Source organism: Spodoptera frugiperda, chromosome 10 (assembly GCF_023101765.2).
Source record: "Spodoptera frugiperda isolate SF20-4 chromosome 10, AGI-APGP_CSIRO_Sfru_2.0, whole genome shotgun sequence".
In the NCBI taxonomy this organism is placed as follows: domain Eukaryota; kingdom Metazoa; phylum Arthropoda; class Insecta; order Lepidoptera; family Noctuidae; genus Spodoptera; species Spodoptera frugiperda.
Genome location: NC_064221.1, coordinates 584,982 through 605,896, shown reverse-complemented (window position 1 = coordinate 605,896; position 20,915 = coordinate 584,982). Strand labels below are relative to the sequence as shown.

Here is a 20,915-nt window from a genome sequence, read left to right as displayed (position 1 = left end):
CTGGCCAGAAATGGCACAAACTCCCTTTTTTTTTTCTTTTTTATACAGTTATTTTTCTATTGGACGTTCTTTAAAAAAAGGATTTTCTTAGGCAAGATTAATACATGTTAAGTGACTTTTTACAAGAAATATGTTCGTGATAACAAAAACTATAAGTTAAGAAAGCCTCAAAGTCGACAAAATTCTTAAAGTGGCCACAACCGGGTCACTTACGATACCTATAGATACTAAATACAATACTAATTCAAACAGTTTCCTTTGTTTTGTTATAAAAAGGGATTCGATACAGCTAAACTAAGATCTTACGATATTTTACAGATCAAAGCATTTGCTCCATTCTGCTATACTCATAAACCGATCCAATGTTTCATTTTACATCCTTTGAAGAATATGTTTCAAGTATTTTTATCTTGTTGCGCTACTAGTACTTACTAGGTTGAGGCACTGGCCTCTGGAATAAGTGGCTATTAAGTACATTTCTAAAATGAGTACCGTGCACCACACTTTTAATGTCGGTTTAGTTTTTCGGTTTGGACAAAATAATAAAATGTTTAACTTGACTTGAATTAAGGGCCCTTGTCCTCTACATGGGGCAGAGGGCGACCACAGAAGTTCTCCATCGCGACGTGTCTTGAGCTTCACCTCGCTCCATGTCATTCAGCGGACCTGACCAGATGCCAGATCTAGCTTGGGCGGCCACCTTTTCTTTTCCCTTGAGGATTTCATTCGAGAACTTGTTTGGGTATATGGCCAGAATTCCGAAATACCTATTGACTACTGTAATAAAATTGTCCTTCATAGCCTGACCATTATTGATTGTAAAACTTTTGCATCGTTAAGGCTCAGTAATAATTAAAACTGTTGAAGACCTCCCTGTGTATATGACAATGTAGAACCTAAATAGAATATCAATGAGTCTAGGCTCTCCATATTTTCTAGACAAGCACTAACATAGACAAATTAGGCACCAAGCTACCAAAAGTAGATGGAACTTGCATACCTATTGTTGAATGCATATTATTATAAAATTGCATATGAAACACATTTAATTTGACACAACAATACTTTTAGTATAAGTTTTACGTTGAACGAAAACGAAACGAGGTTGTCTCTCATTGGTTGAATCATTCGCGTCGGCCAATCAGAGCGCCGACCGCACTATTAAAATTAAAAATTTCTCTGTACTTAGTTAATTGTGCCCGGCATACGGCAAATAGGCTTCATATGTGAGATGCAGGATATTTATGACGTCATCCGTTGATTTGCTCGTCGATAGTCTATGTGTGACTTCTGTCATCTGTCACTTGTCAGGTGTCGCCACAGGCCTATCATTCCTTACTAGATATACCTTTAGGACTTATAATAAACTTCTTTACCTATTGTATTTGGGACTAAAAGGCGTGATTTAATAATATTCATTAACACACTTTCGTATACCTCTTCGCAAACAAACAGATGTAACGTTTAACATTCAACTTTTGATTTCAAAGTCAAAACACAGATTAGTGAACGGCGAGAGTGTTAATATAAATCAGTGTGGCACAGCAGACCATCAGCGCGGCAGTTAGCGCCGCCATTTTTGTTTAATTGCCACTAATGCTAACACTCTGTTCGTCTGTTCACTCGTTTACTAGCGCACTGATTTATGTCTTTATTTTCGTTGGTACGCACTGGGAATGTTTAACGCGGCGGGTAATTTCGTTAATAACATTTTAGGTTAGAGAATAGTGATAATCACAGTCTCACAGAAAACTGACTTCAAATAATACTTGCGTAGCGTTTTGTGTCAATTTCTAAATCATCAAATTACCCCCAAATATCTGGTATTTCGGATGTCCATGGGCGACGCCAATAGGGATGATGTACGAGCATTAAAAATCCTATATTCAGTCCGTCAGTTAGGTAATCAAAAAATATCTATATATAAAAATATTTGATATTTCAAATCAATAATAATTATATATTCAAAAGTATTTGTTCCCGTACCATATAAAAAAACACTTGACTAATGTTTTACAATCATCCACAAGACAGACATTAAAATAAAAATTAGTCATCTACCCAATTGCTTACCATCGTCAGGTGATCCGTCTACTCGTTCACCGGCTCCTTTAATATTCATAAGTGGAATAAGAATTCAGCATAACGGAAAAGTGGCGCCAGTCTTTTAACTATAGCCAAACAACCCAATCTTGCATTGAGAAGCGAAATAATCAATTAAAAGACGGCATAATCAATTGATTGTTCCGAAACGAACCACAATTTAAAACAGTTTAATGAAACCGCGACGATTTGACTTCCTAGTGCGTTCACAAAGCATTCCTTACGGACAAACATTTAGATAATATTTTCTTTTGTGTTGTTATTTTTGGTACACTTATATTGATGGGGAGCTGTTATAGAGCTGAAACAGGTTGGCTTTACTTTACAGTAGTCGGTGGACTTCAGTGGTTCGTGGTAGTGTCGATAGGTGTAATACAGAGTGCAGTGATGAATAAAATCGTGAAAAGTGATCGTTTGGGGAATTTGATGGTAATTGGTAATATATGGATTGTTTTTCATTTTATTTCTACTCGATTAGGTATATTAAATGTGTTCTTTTCTGTGTTTGTTATTTTACTTGGGTCTTTGGTTCTCCAAAGACCCAAGTACTTGCTTCTGCAAGAGGGTGTTACTCTCAACATTACATCTATTATCTACACTGGGGAGCATAGAAACGGAGTCACTAGCATTGTTTTTCATTTTATAGAACCCTCTAAAATAACTAAAAATCACGGTTTACTCACGTACATTGAAGTAGAAAAGGTCTACTAGTTTCGAGTCACAGATGGACTCTTCATCATGATAAAGCGTGTACAGATGCGGCGACGTCGCGCAGCCTTAATGTATGCATGTCTCACGATAGTTAATATTAAAAAAAAACCTATAAAAATCTTAAAAAAATATTCGATTTACAAAAAAATACTCTCATTTCGAAGGTTATTAAATTACCATTCATAAGACATACGTTACCAATTAATGAAATTCTTATATCAGAAAATAGTTCATTATCAAGAAATGAAAAAGGTTAAGTGGTGTCACGCTAGTGGCTTCGTTTCTTTGCTTCCAAATGCATTTTTTTACGTATCTAACTTGATTTAAATACTTAAAACTCATTAATTCATTCATTCACTAACAAATAAGCAAGAATCCCCCTTTTCAAAGAACTCCCTCAAAAACACTATTTTTAAAGGCTTTCAAAGCCAAATCTTGCTATGTAATAAAAATCAATTCTTCAAACGCGATAAAAGCATTATGATCTAAAGAAAACAAACAGCCGCTTACTTCAAAATCTTCCTTATATCCAGTGTAAATACAATTTATAACTAACGTAAGCGATATTGGTACTTATCTACATGCAAATAATATTGAAGATCGCATGCCGATGTGTTTATGAAATATTCTGATAATAGTTTTATGGCCATCAGGTTGAGAGGATCGATATAGATTGACTGATCCGGAGCTAATATTTTGGGAGGTGTATGTATGGAGGTTAAGTGAAACAAGTATGTACCATTCGTATGCATTGGCGTTCCATTGGAGACAAGCCTATAAGAGACAGGCGTATGTATGTCTGTAGAGTACGACTGCAGAGTTGACGAGGTGGGCAAACGGCTGCCGCGCAACGTGTAGCCGACTCGCTTACCGCACGGAGCAACTTTTTGTGTGATCCAAAAATTGTTGTTTCGGGTCTGGGTGTCATGTGTAAGTAAACTTGTATGTTTGTAAACGCACCCACGACACAGGAGAAAATCTACTAATGTGGGACAACGTATTCTTTAAAAAAATGGAGTATTTGTTTATGGATATTATTTAGTAGATATTTTATTTATTGCTCACTTATATTGAGTTCCCTTTTTTTTGAGGGGGGAAACCTTTAGGTTCTACATTTTGTGTCATGATAACATCAAAGTCAAATCAGTATTCAGAGCCATAATGATTTTTTTTAAGGGGGAAAATCATCCAATGACTTCTCCCGCCTTGGGCGAGGCGAGAGGGAGTGTCAGACTCTTACTGACTAAAAACCACCCCGTTCCTTCTCCTGCTTTCCGAGCCGGAGCCCCGGTAAACCCGCTAAGTAGTCCGCAACTCCGGATCAGATAATGAGTTACCTAATACCCAAAAATAATTTAGATTAACATGATCCTAATTCTAGCAACCCTGTGTATTTAAGTCCCGCTTTCCCTTCAGCTAAGTACATTGTCAAACTGTGTTTGACAAACCAGCTAGGCCATGATCACGTTTATAAAATAAACTACATACATACACTCCTAGGTACATTTAGTTCTATTTATTTTAGAACTACGAGTGAATCGATCTTCAACATTTACTTTATAAGCCACACCTCCAGTAAATGTGGAGATACCGTCCACTCCTTACTATTATTGACGCGCGAACTCCTCGGCTCATTGCCAGCAAAGATATTGCAATCACGTAAACTGTGCATCTCGTTGGAACCTACTCTGCACCTGCAGCTGATTGTGTAACTACAAACAATTTAGTTAGACTACGCAAATGATGTGTTTACTGCCTTGCTCCATATCGATGGTTAAAAGGAAATAGGGTATAAGCGACATTTTGGTCAAAAATGAGTTTATTATGCCATCCTACGTAAAATTTTCCGCACTTTCGAATGCGCTTACTCTCATGGCTCTGGATACAATGTCATTTTGGCGTTTATACCCTAGCAAACAAAAACATTTTCCTAGTATTCTTTTGTCGATATTTAACCTTCATCAACACCAACAGCCTATAAGTGGCCACTGATGACCAAAAAATACCATGCTGAAAACCGTATTTGTTGTGGATTTCGGCTCAGTCAAACATGAGATTATCGCGCATAAACATTGGATTCATACATACAGATCAAATTAGAACCTCTTTTTTTGAAGTCGATTAAAAATATTTGAGTAACTAGAAATAACTCACAGCAATTAAATAGGTACTTTAGAGAAATGCTTCATATAAAAACTGGCTTCTACAGATTTATTACACAGTATGTTAACTAACAGAGGGCGTTCCTTTAAACTTGTTAAACTATTTCATTAATAGATTAAAATAAAAATATTAGCATAGAAAAATAAGCAATAAATTGCAACGATGCCTTCCTTTAACTACGCGAGCACAGATTGTTTCTTTTACGTATCGCTTTAAAAATTTTGGTGAATATTTTAATATTTAAAAAAAATAAATTATTTTGTTTTTGAATGGTAATATTTTTTTTTACCATGTATGGATGCTATACTATTGCGGGTTTACAGGAACGAACGCCCTTTGTTAGTTAACATACTGTATGTATAGATAATACAAAAATACAAATAGGTAGGTGTACAGTATGTACTAACCAAGTGTTACCTCTTATAATAATATACAGTCAATACCTTACAAAAATATCTAAGAAGAACTGAAGAATCCTATCAGAGTTGCAGGTCGGTTCCGTTTCATCAGTAGGGGGCGCCACGCTCGAACAGTCCCCAGATGAGCTTTCACCACAACCAGTGAATCGTGACGTAATAACTAATAGAGAATCCGATTACAAAAGGGAATCGTGCGCAACTCGGGACTCGAAGAAAGGTCTTTGATCTCTTATTATGAAAAGAATGTAAAAATTTACACCAACCAGATTTTTTTGCTGTGATATCTACTTTGTGTAGATTTTCAGCTTTATTATTCTATTATTGGGGCATAGGGCGGCCAACGAACTGATGTATCACCTGACAATCAGCAATCGGCGTCGCGCGTGGACACCCAGTTTACCAATGGAGTTATAAATGTGTTGCCGACCTTTTAGAGATTCAAGGATTTGTAGACGACACAATTTCAACTTTCTCAACAATCATCCCTCACTACACTTTACACCCTATTTAGAAAGTGTCAAGGTAGATTATCCATTGTCTTGTAACACTCACTTAGTGCTCATTTCACATGGTTGTTCACTATCTAGACAGGGTTCACACACTACACGTATCATGTCAAGTTTCCAAGAACTTTCTCAGCGTGTGATTGTGTTACTGCAGTTATTGTGTATGTAACTTGTGTCTGTCTGTCTGTTTGTTTGTTTTCAAACACTATCACTATCATCATCTTCAGCTCGTAATTGATCCACTGCAGCTCAGTTGCTATGTAAAGATCTTAACAGCCTGTGACTCTTGTGAGAGTCAAATGTTAGACCACCGGTATTCACTACATAAGAGGAGTTTGCCAAAGACATTAAGTCTCGAGTAAATGGATTGCTTGTGGGTAGGCGTGCCCCATCGTAGGACGCATGTTGATGCGATGGAACACGATTGCCCACAAGCTTATAATTAGGCGAGATAGTAGCCAAACGCCAATTTAGCCCTAAATACTTAATACTTGGCCGGCGTCAGAGGGCGCTGATGCCTGATCTCTGTTTTACAATTGTATATTTGTTAAAAGGGGGTAAATTGAATTCAAAGGGTGAATAGACACAGGAATGGGGTGAATAGATGTTAGAATATTTTCCCAACATTTATTCACCCCTCTTCTGTATCTATTCACTCCTCGAATTCTATTCACCCCGTTTTACGGTAGGTAATACTTGGTCATCGCCACACGGGGCAGATTATTATTACTTTCCTATAAAAACAAAAAAAAACAACATCGACTAAAAACGCATCTTAAGTCCAAGATAAAAACGAAAGGTCAGTCACCAAGCAGCCCTGAACACACACAACTATTTAAACAATCTTATCTCCAGTGACGTCACAGGTGTGATACTTCTGTTCCAGTGCTGCAGTATGCGCGAGAGTCTCCGTCGACTGGCGTCAGATGACGGCATGGAGCGACGCGGGCGCATCGCCGGCAGCCGGCGCGTGCGCGTCGAGCTCATGTTAGCAGAGCACATCACTGTTGATGTTGATGTAAGTAAACTTATTTGTTAAGGGAAATTGTATTTTAGTTTTTTAATGATAGGGTACTAAATACTTTAATCATGTTTTGCGTTGAAGAGCTTTCCAGAATATTTTTGGAAGGAAGATTCTGTTTATCATCTGAACACATTGAAGAGGTTTTAAAACTTAATCTTTTTCTTCGGAATTCTATTAGCTCATGCTGTATAGTTTGTGCAAATGCGACTGATTTCTGCTTGAAACCTTGCTTGATTGCTTAAGCCCCCTTTTTTGTGGGGAAAATCATCCAATGACTTCTCCCGCCTTGGGCGAGGTGAGACGGAGTGTGAGATTCTTACTGACTAAAAACCACTCCGTTCCTACTCCTGCCCTTAGACACGGAACCCCGGTAAACCCGCTAGGTAGTCCGCAGCTTCGGATCTGCTTAAACCTCTGCTTGCAAGTTTTTGTTAAATTTTCATGCTGTCATTTGCTATTATTATAGTTACTTAGGTATACATATAATATTTTTCTATCTTTCTCAATTCTCTTAGAAAACTAAATCAAATCCATAAGGTATTATCTCAGGCAATCTCAATCCTCGCTCGCGTCTTGAATCCTCATCATTCAATTAAGGTCGGGCTCACCAATTACCCATCACTCAGTCACACAGGTGACCTTGCGTATACATCTATTACCACCCGACTCTGCTCGTGTCAAACTGAATTAGAGATTAGGGATTTAAAAGAGACAAGATTTAGGGGGCTTTTCCACCAGACATGTGCTATACTACGTGTGTGGATGCGTTTGGCTGCCACCAATGATATTCATTGGTACACTGTATAGCTTAACACTGGCAGCAACGAACTCAGCTAAGTTATTATATAGAAAGATGCGTGCAATGGCTGGCTTCCCTACTATCGATACATCGCATAACTACTCGAGCTGCGCATCTTCCTCGCACAGCTACATAGCTTAGTATCAGTGGTAACGGCTACATAGTTTCACAGCTTAGCTATTACATCTTTGTAGCATTGCTACATAGTACATCTCCGGGAGAAAAGAACCTTTAGGATTTGTCTCTTCTTTTGTTTGTTTTTGTGCCGGTAGAGGCGCCGGCACAAACGGAGGCGTCGTTTAACGTCTTTTCTTTTAATGTTAAGTCAATATGTATGTATGTATATTATGTAATTAAAAGTAAAACATGTGGTAGGTTGAATAAGAAAGGTGAGTGTGAATTCTTGATTAAGTATGTTTTCCAAGTCGAAAAATTTGAAGCAGATTAGTAGAAAATCAAATTAAACCCTAAGCCGTTGCTTCATAGCAACCTTTCCAACGGCCTAATTAGGCTCGTAATTTTAAGGAGGCATATTAATGCACGTTATGTCGTCACTTGCTTTTCATCATTTGCTCTGTTAACACCAAAATTATATATCTCCGTTGTTTGAGTATTTGTACAGTTCTTTTATTCCTGCAAGACCTCATATTCCTCTACATGGTCCATTCGAACCGGATATATGAAGATCAGCGGTTAAAATTGAAGAAAGGAATAATTAAGGATCGTCAATTAGCCGGCGTGACTTGCAGGTTTTTTGCAGGACAATTAGTTGGACTGAACTCAAGCAATTTAATTGCGGTGTATTGCATTTATTCTATTAATATCATCACCCAACACTCAGGTAATATAAATAAAACTAAATCGTTAAGAAATATCACAGGTTAGTGTATTTATTAGTATTATATTACATTAGTGCATTGTGTTAGATTGAAAATCATTTGGTACTTTGTTACATTGTGATTAGTATTTATGTAACAGTAAAAGTTTTAATTTATATTTATTATAGTATAGTTAGCTTATTTGCTACATCATTTAAACTTTATTTATACAAAACTGTAACTAATTCACATAGTTATTTTTAATGTTAGCAGGTACCTAGACATAATTATTCGTATTGTTTTTGAGTGTTAGATATTAATGCAAGTCATTGTTTGTTCAATTAACTTAATGTTATATCGAGTTAGTTTCAATAGTGTTTATTAATTTATTTGCTTCGTTAATTGGTTTGTAGAAAAGGTTTATAACATAACATTGTAGGTAACTGAACATATTGCATCATTAACTATAACTTAAAGTTATCGAACGTTAAATCATAGTTAGTTTAATTGATGCTACATTGTGTTTGTTGTTGGCTTAGTATTGTTAACTGTACAAATTATAAAGCCTTTAGACGCGTCTTAGGTACATATTGTTCATATTTAAATAGTATTCCTGTATCAATTCCAGGTTGAATACACTTGTCTCCCAGTATGTCCGAGGAAAGGGAATTAGTCAAGAAGCGAGGAAGCTTTAAAGGTCGATTGACTGCTTTCGTTACCTTTCTGGATTCACTCAAGGACAGAACCCTAACCAATTGTGACATGGCTGAGCTGCAGTTGCGCATAGGCAAGATGGAGTCGTTGTATGAGCAGTATGATGAGGTACAGTTACGTCTGGAATGCCTTGTCGAGGACATTAAATTACAATTTTCCGAACGTTCTGATTTTGAGTCTCTTTATTATAAATCCTTGTCCAGGGCACAGAATATTATCAGTGACTATAATAAAGATAATGAGTCGATGGAAAGTTGTAAGGGTAGTCACACTAATGTGCATAAGCCAGTTAAGTTGCCAACAATCCAGTTACCTAAGTTCAGCGGTTTATATACGAATTGGCTAGAATTCCGTGACACCTTTAGTAGTCTCGTTCATTGCAATGATAGCATTGACGAAATTAATAAATTTCACTACTTGAGAGCATCTCTTGAAGGGTCAGCTGCGGTAGTTATCAATTCTATTGAGTTTTCTTCGAGTAATTATTCTGTGGCATGGCAGTTGTTATGTGATCGGTTTGATAACAAAAGATTACTCATACAAAATCATGTGTCTGCGTTATTTAATATTGAAAGCATCATAAAGGAGTCTTCTGTTGCATTAAAATCTCTAATTGATTTAATAAATAAAGACTTGCGAGCATTAGAGTCGTTAGGTGAGCCTGTTAAGCAGTGGGACACGTTATTGATTTATATTATGACTCGCAAGCTTGATCAAAAGACCTATCGCGAGTGGGAAGAGTGCAAAGGTAGGATAGATAAGGACAGCCCTATAACGTTTGAAGATTTCATGAAATTCCTGCGTAATCGAGCTGACCTTATTGAGACCTTAGAATTATCACGCAATAATTGTTCCCAAACATCTAATAAATCATGTCCTAAGATAAAATCTATGGTAGCTACACAGTCTCTTAATCACAGTATAAATCACGACGAAATGTCTCGCAAAGTGTGTCCTAATTGTAACAGAGATCATTCGCTAAATAATTGTCCACAGTTTCTCGCACTCAGCAATGACGCTCGATTCAAACTACTGCCCACCTTTAAGATTTGTTTTAACTGCTTTCGGTCCGGTCATTATGCCAATAAATGTAAAAAACCAGGTTGTAAACTATGCAAGCGCAGGCATAATACACTAGTTCACACCGATAATAAATGCACTGAGGTGAATACAATTAACGGTAATTCAAATAACTCGTCACCATCTTCGTCTGTACCGTCTGCTTCCACGGACACGAGTAACGTAGCGTTGTCAGCAAACATTGCATCATCCCGTGATCATAAGCAGCGTGATGTGTTGTTGTCCACCGCACAGGTCAAACTGCGGGACAACAATGGCGTAGTGCACGTCGCTCGCGCAGTTCTCGATAGCGGCAGCACATCGTCATTCATCACAGACCGGTTATGCAGACAATTGAAGTTAGTAACAACGCAAGTAAACAAATGTATACTTGGTATAAATAATGTTACGTCGCGCGCAGGTAAATTGTGTCGTGTAAGGATAACACCGATGGACGATAGTATTACTTTCGATCTTAATTGTTTTGTTTTGCCATACATTACAAGTAATGTTCCGTGCCGCGAAGTTAATTACTCGACATTAAATATTCCGCTAAATATAACTTTAGCAGATCCTACATTTTGCAAGCCCGCTGAGGTAGATATTCTCATCGGTGCTGATCTCTTTTGGGATTTGTTAGGATCACAAAGAATAAAACTAGGTACCGGAAAACCAGTTTTGTATGAAACTAGTTTAGGGTGGATAGTTTCCGGTCCAATTAGTCAGAATTCTATTTCATTGTTGTGTAGTGATTTAAAATGTAATTTTTCTAAAACTGTTTCTGACAATAATACTGACTTGGAAAATCTTAGATCAGATTTGACAAGGTTTTGGCAATTGGAGGAGGTGAATGCGAAATATACTGCGACTTATATGCCGGAAGAGAAATTATGTGAGGATCATTTTGTCAAAAATACGACGCGGATGCCTGATGGTCGTTTTTGTGTTCGTATCCCTCTCAAGAAAGATTCTTCAGTGTTAGGTGATTCTTACAAGAAAGCTACACATTGTTTACAGTCATTAGAGCGTAGGTTAAAGGTTAAGCCTGATTTTAGTAAAATGTATCACGAGTTTATGTTAGAATATGAGACCCTCGGTCATATGAGTCTTATTAATGATTCAACTTTGGGCCTTGGTTATTTCATTCCGCATCACGGTATCCTGCGCGAGTCAAGTAGCACGACCAAACTTCGCGTTGTATTTAACGCGAGTTGTCCTACGTCGACGGGAGTGTCCTTCAACGATTTACAGATGGTCGGGCCCACTGTACAGGACGACCTATTGTCTATACTTCTTCGGTTTAGATGCCACAAGTATGTTTTATCGGCAGACGTGGAGAAGATGTATAGGCAAGTTAGTGTACATCCGTCGGATAGACACTTGCAGCGGATAGTTTGGCGTGACAATGTTGCTGACCCTATTAAAGTATTCGAACTTAACACCGTCACGTATGGTACGGCTAGTGCTCCGTTTCTTGCCACGCGTTGTCTTAGGCAAATAGGACTCGAATGCAGTGATTCTAAAATATGTGAAGTCATCTCACACGACTTCTATGTCGATGATTTGCTAACCGGCTGTGATGATTTAGATACAGCTAAATTTATTCGTTCCCAAGTGACCAAAGAGTTGGCATCGGCATGTATGCCACTGCGAAAGTGGAAGTCGAATGAACCGCAACTAGTTTCAGACACTGTTTCTCATTCATTTGACTTAAATATTGGATCGAATGAGCCTGACAAACTACTCGGTCTTAGTTGGTATGTCAGATCAGATGAATTAGGGTTCCCCATAAAATTGAGTCAGCCATCAGCTGGGTCTACTAAACGCGATTTGTTGTCCGTGATTGCGCGAATCTTTGACCCTTTAGGTCTATTGGGCCCTATTGTTGTCTCCATGAAAATGCTTTTACAAAAAATGTGGTTAGATAAATTGTCATGGGATCAACCCTTGCCTAGTGAAATTAGCAAACGTTGGAATGATATACTGAAGTCATTACCTCTTTTAAATCATTTGCGTATTCCTCGTATTGTAGTTTGCAATTTACATACGGAGGTAGAACTCCACATTTTCACAGATGCATCTGAGTCTGCATACGGTGCTTGCGCTTACATTCGCAGTGTTAATGATAAGGGTGAGTATCTTGTTCGTTTGTTGATAGCTAAAAGTCGTGTAGCTCCCATAAAGCCCACAACAATTCCTCGGCTTGAGTTGTGTGGTGCAGTAGTCGGTTCTCGTCTTTGTGAAAAGGTGGTAAGGTCACTCCGGTTGACTATCAGTCGAGTCTACTGTTGGACTGACTCGACCATCGTGTTGGGCTGGTTACAGATGTTGCCTGCCAAACTTCAGCCGTTTGTGCGAAATCGCGTCGCTGAAGTTTTGGATAAGACCGGTACCTGTACTTGGAGGCACGTCCCAACCGATCAAAACCCCGCAGACCTAATATCTCGTGGTGTGGATATTAGTGTTCTGCGGCATTTGGATCTATGGTGGTCAGGACCAGATTTTTTACGACTAGATCGGTCTGAGTGGCCGACTCAAGTCAAATGTTCAGAGACGTTACCGGAGACTCGACCTAATCTATCGTTAAATGCAGTAATATTAGAATCTAAAGGTGAGGCATTAATTGAATTTAACCGGTTTTCCAATTATTCACGGCTTATACGCTCTGTAGCTTATGTGTTAAGATTTATCAAATCATGTCAGAAGCAGTATCCTAAAACTAATTATTTGACACAGGATGAGTTGGAAGATGCACTCACTGTTGTCATTCGTAGGTGTCAGTACGAATCATTTCCCGAGTATGAACTACTTTTAAATAAAAGAGCTTACCTCAGAAGAGCGTCCTTTTAAAATTTAATGTTTATTTAGATGACAAAAATATAATGCGAGTAGGAGGACGTCTCGATAATTCTGAATTTTTATATAATAAAAAACATCCTTGTTTATTACAGTCCACTCATCAATTTACTAAATTATTATTTTATTTTGAGCATAAAAGGCTTATGCACGCTGGCCCACAATTATTATTAGCTTCGATAAGGGAATCTTATTGGCCGATAGGGGGCCGCAACTTGGCGAAGGCTTGTTATCATAAGTGCGTTCTGTGTCGGCGCATGAAGGGTAAGGTGGTCGCACCTATTATGGGTAACTTACCGCAAGAACGGCTTCGTCCAGGTTATCCCTTCGAGAGTACGGGCGTTGATTACGCCGGCCCTATCTTGTGTGCCAGTCGTCAAGGCCGTGGATGCAGGCTGGTAAAGGTGTACATTGCCATTTTTATATGTTTTACTACTAAAGCCATTCATTTGGAACTTGTTGGCGACTTAACTAGTAAAAGTTACTTACTGGCTTTGCATCGATTTATTGCTCGTAGAGGAAAACCCGTTGATATCTTTTCCGACAACGGTACCTCATTTGTCGGTGCATACAACGAACTATCCAAGTTTTTAAAATCGACTAGTTCGTCATTGAGTGAGGATGCAGCGAAAGATGGAATCAGATTCCATTTTATACCCGCGTATACCCCACATTTCGGAGGACTCTGGGAGGCAGGTGTAAAGTCAACAAAGTACCACCTTAATCGAGTGTTGGGAAATTGTAATTTGACATTTGAAGAGCTTTACACCGCATTAACTAAAATTGAAGCCGTCCTGAATTCTCGTCCACTGACGCCGTTATCTTCCGATCCTGCCGATTACAGTCCGCTCACGCCAGGACATTTTCTTGTTGGGCGACCTCTCACTTCCTTAAGGCAACCTGACTTCAGCGATTGCTCTGCCAACCGCCTATCTCGCTTTCAACGCATTGAGCAGCTGCGTCAGCATTTCTGGCATAGATGGAGCAAAGAGTACATTGCAGAATTACAGCTGCGGACCAAGTGGCGTTCCTCGAAGGATGCATTACGGGTGAACACATTGGTCGTGATAAAGGAAGATAACCTTCCTCCTTTGAAGTGGAGCTTGGGACGGATTGTGGCTGTCTACCCAGGGAAAGATGGCATCGCTCGAGTAGCTGACATAAAGACATCCACCGGAGTTGTTCGACGCGCATTTAACAGGATCTGCCCGCTGCCGGTGTCTTCGGATTAATTTGGTTGAAACCGTTGCTTTCAACGCCCGGGGGCATGTTGAAGCGCCTAGCCGTTGCTTCATAGCAACCTTTCCAACGGCCTAATTAGGCTCGTAATTTTAAGGAAGCATATTAATGCACGTTATGTCGTCACTTGCTTTTCATCATTTGCTCTGTTAACACCAAAATTATATATCTCCGTTGTTTGAGTATTTGTACAGTTCTTTTATTCCTGCAAGACCTCATATTCCTCAGGCGTGCAACGGACAAGCTAGGAGGCGGACGTGCGGCTGGTTGGCTTAGATCCAGGTATTACTAGGGTAAATATCTGAATCTGATTCATCTGTGTTTGGTTTACATGGCATCCTGATTACAATGCCTATTTTATAAAATTTACTTTACAGTTTTAAAACTTCAATCTATGTTTCGTGTGAAGCTTTTTGGTTATACATTCGTGTAGAAAAATGACAAGAATGAAGTCGGTATATACAATGAGTTATGCATGATTGTAAGCAAAATCCTGATACATCTGTGCCTGATTCGTATGGTCAAAACCGCATATGAATTTTAAAATAAATTATTGATTCTGCTATACATTATTTTACTATTCTTATTTTTAAATTAACTTAGCTATAAAGGTTATAGCTATAATTAAATATTTTTTTTTTGGGAATGTAATTAATATGAGTCTGAAATTGCTAATCCGCCCTGAGCAAGCGTGGTGATGAATGCTCGTGACTTCTCTGTGCGAAAGTACTCGAAATTAGCATTCCATCTAAAAAGAAATTAAAAGAACCTGAAATTAAAATAATTACAGAGCTCATTTACATACAATTTTCAATTGTTCAACAGATTCATCTGTAACAATTTCTGATTCATCTGGGCAGAAAATATTCGAACTTCGATATCTCGAAAACTATTTTTTAAAAACAAGTCCCTTATTCGAATATACGTTATTTGGTATACCTATTTTCATATGAACACGTGTTACAGATCTTAAAGTGGAATTAAATTTTGGCCATATGAATCAGTCGAAGAATCGAATTTCGAAGAACTACCCGAAAGCTAGGCTTGCTAGCCTAGCAACAATGAGTAATTTGAAATTAAGATTAAGTAGGTAAATTAAAGCTGCGGGCTACCTAGCCAGTTTACCGGGGCTCCAGCTATAAAAGCAGGAGTAGGAACAGGGTGGTTTTTAGTCAGTAAGAGTCTGAAACTCCCTCTCGTCTCGCCCTGGCGAGAGAAGTCATTCGATGATGTTCCCCTTAAAAAAGTGTAACAAAACATTGCAAAATGTCCTACTCTGCACGTACTTTTTGGGACTGCTATTAGGATAGCCTCTTGCCGGTGCCAATAGTGAGCCATGTAATTGATATGACTATCTTCTTCTTCTTCCAGCGCAAAGCCCGTGGCTCCGACCTGCTGGACAAGATCTGCGACTCCCTGGACCTGGTGGAGAGAGACTACTTCGGACTGCTGTACACGCAGCGAGGGGACCCCAGGGTCTGGGTAGACCTCAACAGGAGACTGTCTAAGACTTTCAGAAGTCAGTAGTTTTCATGTTTTTGGGAAGATTCTTAATTAGCTGTAATGTCAATATTGAAATAGCAGAATTGGAGAGAGATAGAGAGAAAGAGAGAGAGAGAGAGAGAGAGAGAGGGGGGGAGAGGAGAGAGAGAGAGATAAGAGACAGAGAGAGAGAGAGAGAGATAAAGAGAGAGAGAGAGATAGATAGAGAGATAGAGCGAGAGATAGAGCGAGAGATAGAGAGAGAGAAAGAGAGAGAAAGAAAGAAAGAGAGAAAGAGATAGAGAGAAAGATAGAGAGATCGAACTTCTTCTAATACCACTGGTCATGATTTTTTGATAAGACGATTCTCTAAGGCAGTTCATCCATATTTTCCAGACGAACCTTGGGACGTACGGCTTGCAGTGAAGTTCTACCCGCCGGAGCCCAGCGAGCTGAAGGATGACGCCACCAGGTACCAGATAGCGCTGGCCGTCAGACGAGACCTCATGGAAGGTAGGCCACTCATTCTATAACTAGGGATTTTACACCTGCCCATTACAGCTACCCAACATTTATACACGACTAGCTACTTCCGCGTGGTTTCACCTGCTCTGCTTGGCTGCTATTGGTCATAGCGTGATGTTTTATAGCCTATAGCCTTCCCCGACAAATGCACTATCCAACACAAAAAGAATTATTCAAATCGGACCAGTAGTTTTGGAGATTAGCGCGTTCAAACAAACAAACAAACAAACAAACAAACTCTTCAGCTTTATAATATTAGTATAGATGTAACAAAAAGGGGTTAAACATATCAAGTGCACAGTTTCTAGACAACATAACAAACGATACGGGGAGGTTTTTTTAAACTCACGTTTTCATGGAACGAACGAAATTATGATTTTTTTCAATACATAAAATTCCAGAAACCGAACATCAAAATTAGGTAGATACAGGTACTAAGCGATCAGATTTACAGAAGAAATGTTTCGTAATTAGCAAGTGACCCCTGTAGTTTTGTGATACGTTTGTATGATGACTTAAAATCAAGAACCATGCGACACCAAGTATAGTCTTCAGTGCTTCTTGATATATATTTCTTCTTACTTCTTTTTCTTCTTAAAAAACGTTGCCCCTCATTAGGATTTTCTTCTGTATAGTGGGTGCGTTTACAAGTTCACATACACAGTTGCTCCGTGCGGGAATCGAACCCGCTACCCGTTGCGTGGCAGCCAGTTGCCCAGCCACCGCACCAACCGTGCTGTCAATATATGGGTATTTTGTTACACACTGTATATAAATGTTTCCCCTAAAACTTGCAGGTCGCCTAACATGCTCGCAGATCACCTACGCGCTGCTGTCCTCGTACGTGCTGCAGGCGGAGCTGGGCGACTACGAGGAGTGCCACGACATCACCACCGCGCTGCACCAGCACAGCGCCGTGCCCGTCAGCGCCATCACGCCTGAACTGGAGGCTAACATCGACGAGCTGTATCGGAAACATAGGTGAATATATAATATTAAAGTCAATCATCATCATCATTATCAGCCCGTGAGAGGCCAGTGCTGAACTATGGGTCTTCTGTAACAAGATAGGGATTTGCCAAATTCTCTAAGCTTGGTAAGCGGATTGGAGATCGCAGTTTAAAAGGATCAGGTTTGGTATCAGCGCACCTATAAGTTTTTAAACTGACATGGTCACTAACACTATTATTAGAACTTATGACGGGATATTTACCATGTTTATTTATTTTGGTGAGTTTCCGATATTTCGGCACTGTTGCAACCGCCATGATCACGGATTAACTGGAGTAAATGCGGGTGGGTGTTTACGAGCAGACAAATCGGTCTACCCGCTTTCTTGTTCGTTTTTTGCTGACACCGGTAATACCACTACCATTGTCACTTGTAACTCGGCTTAACTCTCGACACACAAAACTCACTGTGTCCGCTCGCGAACTTTCTTCTTTCTTGGCAGTTTTGCGGGTTTTACATAGTTGGACCACTGGATTCCAAGCCCTCGACAGTTGAAACCCATCCTCCCGGTTGAAGTTTTTGTACTTGGTTATCTCAATCGCTTCTCTTACCAGTCTAGGTATATAGTGGCGTTCTGTCGAGATAACTTGTGGGTTATGCAACTCAATCCAGTGGTTTGATCCAGCCTCCAAGATGTGTTGAGCTATAGCGGATTTTTGTGCGTCGTTGTTTTTCACCGCTCTAATATGCTCATCAACACCCAACTGCATTTTACTCCAGTTAATCCGTGATCATGGCGCTTGCAACAGTGTTGAAATATCGGAAACTCACCAAAATTAATAAACATGGTAAATATCCCGTCATAAGTTCTAATAATAGTATCAGCGCACCTGTTCAATACAAGCCCCTTAGTTGGCTCTTACGACACTTACAGCAAGTAATGGCGTGCTGACAAATGTACCATATTCTCCTTTGCCTATAACACATTGCAGTTAGTTAATTTTAGTCTTTTCTTTTTCTTCTCTTCTAATAATATCTTCTGATAAATTTCGTTGCTGGATCCAAGACAGTCATTCATGTCCCTGGGCCGCGCTGAACTTGCAAATACCGGTTTGTGGCGAGAGGATGTGGCGATTTTTAAGGAATCAGAACTGATTATGAGTACCACACCATTAAATTAAATTTCTTTCATATCTTTCCCAGAGGACAGACCCCAGCAGAGGCGGAGCTGAACTACCTGGAGACTGCGAAGCGGCTGACGCTGTACGGCGCGGAGCTGCACACCGCGCTCGACTGCCAGGACGTCGCCATCGCACTCGCCGTGTGCCATAACGGAGTCGCTGTCTATAGGGACGGGTGAGATAGCTATATATCATGTTTTAACACCACTGAATAACCTGTGAGAGAGCACTGCGCTACTATGGTCTTTCCAAACAAAAGAGGGGTCTGGACCAGAATCTCCAACCTTGGCAAGCGAAATTTGAGATCGTAATTTAGAAGGATTAAGCTTAGTCGTAGCCTTCGTCGACCCTTACAACACCCGCGGGAAGAGTAAGGGTAATAAAAACATGTTTGAATCTACCGTCAGGCCATCACCACACAGCCTAAGTAATCTGACTTAATATGAGTGCTATCCGATATCTCTTGGCCCCTACCAAATAATAAAAGACTTAAAACTCTGGCTTCTGTTTACCATCATTGAACTTAAATACTACTTGATTAAAGACCTCCCGAATAAGTTTAAAAAGTCTCCGGCATTTTAAAATTTGTTGATGTCAAACCTTACGTTTCATCTCCAGCCTCCCAATGAACAAGTTTCCCTGGGCGAAGATCACGAAGATCTGCTACAACAAGCGGCTGTTCACGCTGCGGCTGCGGGCTGGTGAGTTCGAGGAGTTCGAGACCATCCTCAGCTTCAAGCTGGCGTCCACCTCCGCCTGCAAGAAGCTGTGGCGCTGCAGCGTCGAGCATCATATGTTCTTCAGGTAATTACGGGAACCTAATGCTTTTGTTAATAGAAATCAGAATATTTTTTTGGTGTCAACAAAATTGTAAGGGTTATGAACAGGTTACTTCTTTTTAAACTAAAATGGTCACTAACACTATAATTAAAACTTGAGAATATGCCGATATTTTCCATGTTTATTTATGTCTATGAGTTTCCGATATTTCGGCACTGTTGCAAGCGCCATGATCACGGATGAACTGTGAAAAATTTAAAGAATTTTGTTTTTTGGAACTTGAAATATCGAGACATGGTATTCAATTTAGTCACATTTCAATAACTTATCATGAACTAAGTAGTATTTCTGACTCACAGAGAGATAGAACGTTGTTTTTCTGTGAAATAAGGGGCAGGGATGTACATTAAAATGAGTTCATTTAATCAGCGACATGTAACTCACGTAAATTCATTATCAGTACTTAAATTAATTACTCCAAATACTACATTAATAATAATATTCCTAGCTTGAAGTCTATCTGAGAATATGGCAAGTCGATCATAGTTAAACTAGGCACTAAAACAGTGGCGTAGCGTGAGTGTCGGCCGCCCGGGGCGGAAGACAATTTTGCCGCCCCCTTATTTAGGTATTTTAATTTAATGTATACTACACATTACATACATTCATAATAGAAAACACGCAGACCTGTGTCTTAGTAGGGTTAAACTGGAACAAATTAAGTTCACCCCAATCTGAGATTCTCCGCAAAGAAGTCTCGATTTCAGACACAAGTCTGTTTCAGTTCTCGTTGACGTTTTCCCGAGAAATGTTAGCGCGGCCGGTATAATAGGCATCACCTGTACTGTCATCCGCATAACAATGAATGCTGCTGATTTGCAACATATCATTGATATGGAGGAGGAACAAGGTAGGTGATAGCACGCAGCCTTGAGCTGAGCTTGACCTGCGTTTACAGACAGAGAGTCGGAGCATTCCCCGTCGACAACGACCTTAATGCTTCTGTCTGCAAGGAAGCAGTAGACCCATTCGCACAATTTCTCGGGAAGACAGCTTCGAAAGAAGCGCTTTATGCCAAACCCGGTCGAAGGCTTTTGCCATGTCCAAGCTAACTACCAACGCTTCCCCCTTAGATTCGATCGCCTGTGCCCAACGGTGTGTCAGGTAAACCAGAAGATCCCCAGCCCATCGACCTTTACGAAAACCGTATTGCTGGTCACTGAGTAGCTGGTGATCCTCTAGGTACCGCAAGAGCTGGCAGTTAATAATGGATTCCATTATTTTCGAGAAGAGGAAGTTATGGCTATCGGTCTGTAGTTGGACGGATTTGTTCTATCGCCTTTTTAGGGTTCCGTAGCCAAATGGCAAAAAACGGAACCCTTATAGATTCGTCATGTCTGTCTGTCTGTCTGTCCGTCCGTCCGTCCGTCCGTCCGTATGTCACAGCCATTTATTTCCGAAACTGTTGGGCCTACATAGTTGAAACTTTGAAGGTTGATGTATTTCGGTAACCGCTATTTGAATTTTGAATAAAAATTAATAAATTTAAAAATTAAAAGGGGGCACTCCATACATGGAACTGATT

The 20,915-nt window shown here is 39.6% G+C and overlaps 2 protein-coding genes across 3 annotated transcripts in view; both read left to right on the top strand.

Moving 5' to 3' along the window:
- The window catches only part of LOC118277375 (protein 4.1 homolog), a 29,582-nt gene that overhangs the window by 6,697 nt on the left and 1,970 nt on the right, over nt 1-20,915 (top strand). The window contains exons 1-7 of one of the 2 annotated variants that reach the window (XM_035596139.2): nt 2,426-2,532; nt 6,789-6,920; nt 15,783-15,930; nt 16,290-16,406; nt 17,216-17,399; nt 18,573-18,725; nt 19,169-19,354. In XM_035596139.2, coding sequence (XP_035452032.1) covers nt 2,491-2,532; nt 6,789-6,920; nt 15,783-15,930; nt 16,290-16,406; nt 17,216-17,399; nt 18,573-18,725; nt 19,169-19,354 — 962 coding nt within the window. In that variant the 5' untranslated portion in view covers nt 2,426-2,490. Of the gene's footprint in view, nt 1-2,425; nt 2,533-6,788; nt 6,921-15,782; nt 15,931-16,289; nt 16,407-17,215; nt 17,400-18,572; nt 18,726-19,168; nt 19,355-20,915 lie in introns of those variants that run through there. The other variant, XM_035596140.2, reaches the window with a different exon arrangement.
- LOC118278760 (uncharacterized) lies at nt 8,202-14,598 on the top strand. Its single transcript, XM_050696112.1, has one exon. The coding sequence runs from the start codon at nt 13,199-13,201 to the stop codon at nt 14,402-14,404; it is 1,206 nt and encodes a 401-aa protein (XP_050552069.1). The 5' UTR covers nt 8,202-13,198; the 3' UTR covers nt 14,405-14,598.